At 52.7% G+C, this 3,993-nt stretch overlaps 1 protein-coding gene across 1 annotated transcript; it reads left to right on the forward strand.

The window, feature by feature from the left end:
* The first annotated feature begins 482 nt into the window (after positions 1-482).
* LOC115310190 (E3 SUMO-protein ligase PIAS1-like) lies at positions 483-1,616 on the forward strand. The gene has a single exon (XM_029968488.4). It carries the CDS (start codon positions 601-603, stop codon positions 1,495-1,497), a length of 897 nt encoding a protein of 298 aa, XP_029824348.2. The 5' UTR covers positions 483-600; the 3' UTR covers positions 1,498-1,616.
* The last annotated feature ends 2,377 nt before the right edge of the window (positions 1,617-3,993 follow it).

A 3,993-nucleotide genomic window follows, 5' to 3' on the forward strand; every position in this document is an offset into this window, starting at 1 on the left:
AGGTTTTGAAATAGCCCAAAAATAGCCACATAGCCAACCGCCAAATTTCGACGCCAAATGCATGACAAAGTGGCCTTCATAGCCCAACCTGGCAACCCTGCCGCCAGACCCAGTACGTCACCATGACGTTCGCGCTAGCTGTGCTGTCATTGGCTGGACGCATCCGACAATCCGTCCGCCGTGCGAAACTATCTGGCGCGTTGGACGCACGTCGGATCGCCGATCCGACGTCTGAAGCGACCAAATTTTTCGGATCAGGCAGTCGCACTGCCGGATCGGACGTCGGATCGGATGTATTTTTCGCGCATGGGTAGCCAGTGGCGTCGGACAGCGGCACCCGGGGCGATGGCCCACCGCGACATCCCCACCCCACCCCTTTCACTGCCCAGCTGCACCCGGGGCGGTCCTCCCCCTCTCCCCCCCCCCTCCCCCCTCCCAGTGACGCCACTGTGGGTAGCAGCACCCCGACGCAGAAAGGTGCAGTGCCGTAGCCGGGGAGGGGGAGGGGGGCGGGGGTCACGTCTGGACGTAAAGGCACCCTACGCCACTGCCGTCGTGTGCCGGCCGTTGCTTTTTGAATCTGCCCCGCTCTGAAGCGACATGAAGCAGTCCAGTCCATCTATGCTCGGCACCAGTTGTGAAAACTCTCAGTTTCTGAAGCCGTTCTACCAAATCTTGAGCAGCCGCGAAGAATGCGTGCGCCCAGCACTGCCTGCACTTTCCTTCATTCACTTCAGTTGCCAATTTGAACAGCGCAACTTGGGCGGTGACCGCGACAGGAGGCGAGTGATCCTGCAATTCACCTCGTCCGCCAAGCCCACGACGCCGTACAAGGTAACTCTGTGTGTCAACACTTTCCGGTTCTTCGACGTACCACTCCTCAAGACCATCAACGTGAGTGGGTATGTGAGGGCGGCCATCAACTTCTTCGCGATCTCGGGCCGTGCCATTCCCGAAGACCTGCACCTTAAAGTCATAGTGGTGGACAGAACCCAAGAACTCAGTCTGCTCGTTTATCTCGCTGACAGTGGCTGTGGCATCGGTGATATGTCTACCACCAAAGCTCAGGCCGCGAATGTTGAGGACCCAGACGTTATAGTGGACCGCGTTACGGTGTTGCTGAACTGTCCACTCCAGAGGACGAGGCTCGTGGCACCCTGCCGTGGCGCCGACTGCCGGCACATGCAGTGTTTTGACGCCTTGGCCTACCTAAGGCTCAACGAAGCCACCATTCGGCCCTCGTGGCGATGCCCCGTCTGCGACAAGGACGTGGAGGTGCAAGGGCTCCGCATGGACCCCTTCACGATGGAGGTGCTGCGGCGAGTGGCCAAGACGTGCGACACGGTGCAGGCCTTGGGCTGGACGGCGGTCGACAAGCGTGTCGACGTGATTTCAGTCAGTTCAGCGAGGACGCCGAGGTGGCCCAGGCCTGTCAACGCGAAGCGCGAGACGTCCGTCGTCTCCGTCGTTGATCTGACGGATGATGTAGACGCGTAGGCCTGTCTAGAGGATTTTAATTTCACAAAATCGGTAAAACTACACCCTCGAGTTACCCTTATTTTTAACTAGATGCATATCGCCTTTTGGGTCGAGTTTAGTTTGTACTCTATTTTAGAATGGGTGCGTTTAATAAAATCTCGTGAGGTATGTATTGTAGTTCTTTACTTTTATTTTTTATTTATGAATTATGACCGTTAGTATATTTCATTACAGTGGTTTTTAGAGCGCAGCTCTTAGGTGCCCGTTTCCGGCTTGAGCGGCGTCGGCGTCGCCGTCGCCGTCGGCGTAACCGCGCGGTGCATTATGGCTAAATTTCCCCGCTAAATCTAGCGGAAAAATTTCTCCGCTACATTTAGCGGAAAAATTTCTCCGCTAAATCTAGCGTAAAAATTTTCCCCGCTAGATTTAGCGGAAAAAATTCCCCGCTAAATCTAGCGGAAAAATTTCCCCGCTAAATCTAGCGGGAAAAATTCCCCGCTAAATTTAGCGGAAAAATTTCCCCGCTAAATCTAGCGGAAAATATACCCCGCTAAATCTAGCGAAAAAAATTCCCCGCTAAATCTAGCGGAAAAATTTCCCCGCTAGATTTAGCGAAAAAATTTCCCCGCTAAATCTAGCGGAAAAATTTTCCCCGCTAGATCTAGCGGAAAAATTTCCCCGCTAAATCTAGCGGGAAAAATTCCCCGCTAAATTTAGCGGAAAAATTTTCCCGCTTAATCTAGCGGGAAAATTTCCCCGCTAAATCTAGCGGAAAATTTTCCCCACTAGATTTAGCGGAAAAATTTTCCCCGCTAGATTTAGCGGAAAAAACTTCCCGCTAAATCTAGCGGAAAATTTTTCCCGCTAAATCTAGCGGAAAAATTTCTCCGCTAAATCTTGCGGGAAAAATGCCCCGCGAAATCTAGCTGAAAAATTAACCCGCTAAATCTAGCGGAAACTAGCGCGAAAAATTCCCCGCTAAATCTAGCGGCAAAATTTCCCCGCTAAATCTAGCGGAAAATATTCCCCGCTACTAGCGGAGAAATTTCCCCGCTAAATCTAGCGGAAAAATTTCCCCGCTAAATCTAGCGGAAAAATAGGGAGTTTTCGTAGACCGCGCTGCCCCCTCCGCTAAGCGTTCCGCAACGAAGAAGTTGCTACTGCGCCTGCGCGCCGATAGCCTTGACTGTGGAGTTCCCGCTATCGTAGCGGGTTGCGGAGGGCCTTGCGGGACGGCGAAGACGATCTACGAAAACTCCCTATTGTCCCCGCTACTAGCGGAAAAAATTCCCCGCTGTCTAGCGGAAAAATTTTCCCGTTAAACCTAGCGGAAAAATTTTCCCGCTAAATCTAGCGAAAAAATTTTCCCGCTAGATTTAGCGGAAAAAACTTCCCGCTAAATCTAGCGGAAAATTTTTCCCGCTAAATCTTGCGGGAAAAATGCCCCGCTAAATCTAGCGGAAAAATTAGGGGATTTTCGTAGATCGTTTTCGCCGTCCCGCAACGCTCTCCGCAACCCGCTACGGTACCCGAAACTCTACAGTCAAGGCTACCGGCGCGCAGGCGCAGTAGCGGCTTCTGCGTTGCGGAGGGCTTAGCGGAGGGTGAAACACGGTCTACGAAAACTCCCTATTAGGGAGTTTTCGTAGACCGCGCTGCTCCCTCCGCTAAGCGTTCCGCAACGAAGAGGTTGCTACTGCGCCTGCGCGCCGATAGCCTTGACTGTGGAGTTCCCGCTATCGTAGCGGGTTGCGGAGGGCCCTTGCGGGACGGCGAAGACGATCTACGAAAACTCCCTATTAACCCGCTAAATCTAGCGGAAACTAGCGCGAAAAATTCCCCGATAAATCTAGCGGAAAAATTTCCCCGCTAAATCTAGCGGAAAATATTCCCCGCTACATCTAGCGGAGAAATTTCCCCGCTAAATCTAGCGGAGAAATTTCCCCGCTAAATCTAGCGGAAAAATTAACCCGCTAAATCTAGCGGAAAAATTTCCCCGCTACATCTAGCGGAAAAAACTCCCCGCTGTCTAGCGGAAAAATTTTCCCGTTAAACCTAGCGGAAAAATTTCCCCGCTAAATCTAGCGGAAAAAATTCCCCGCTAAATTTAGCGGAAAAATTTTTCTGGGGGGTCGCGTGTAGTCCAGTGGTGAGCGCAGCGGTAATTCCGGCGGCGCACACGATCGTCCAGGCCTCGTCGCGTGGTCATTAAACACGGTGCACGGAACACATACACAGCATACGCAAGCACAGTATCCAGTGGTGAGTGCATCGGGAAGTTCCAGCGGGCAAGCGGTATCCGAGTTGTCCAAGTATTAGGGAGTTTTCGTAGACCGCGCTGCCTCCTCCGCTAAGCGTTCCGCAACGAAGAAGTTGATACTGCGCCTGCGCGACGATAGCCTTGACTGTGGAGTTCCCGCTATCGTAGCGGGTTGCGGAGGGCCTTGCGGGACGGCAAAAACGATCTACGAAAACTCCCTATTGTCACCAAGCACACCAGCGCATCCAGATGCC

Source organism: Ixodes scapularis, unplaced genomic scaffold (assembly GCF_016920785.2).
Source record: "Ixodes scapularis isolate PalLabHiFi unplaced genomic scaffold, ASM1692078v2 PGA_scaffold9__187_contigs__length_104089568, whole genome shotgun sequence".
NCBI classification, from domain to species: Eukaryota; Metazoa; Arthropoda; class Arachnida; order Ixodida; family Ixodidae; genus Ixodes; species Ixodes scapularis.

What these genes read in the sequence shown, in the direction of transcription:
- LOC115310190 (XM_029968488.4), top strand. Translation starts at nt 601, where the DNA reads ATGAAGCAGTCCAGTCCATCTATGCTCGGCACCAGTTGTGAAAACTCT.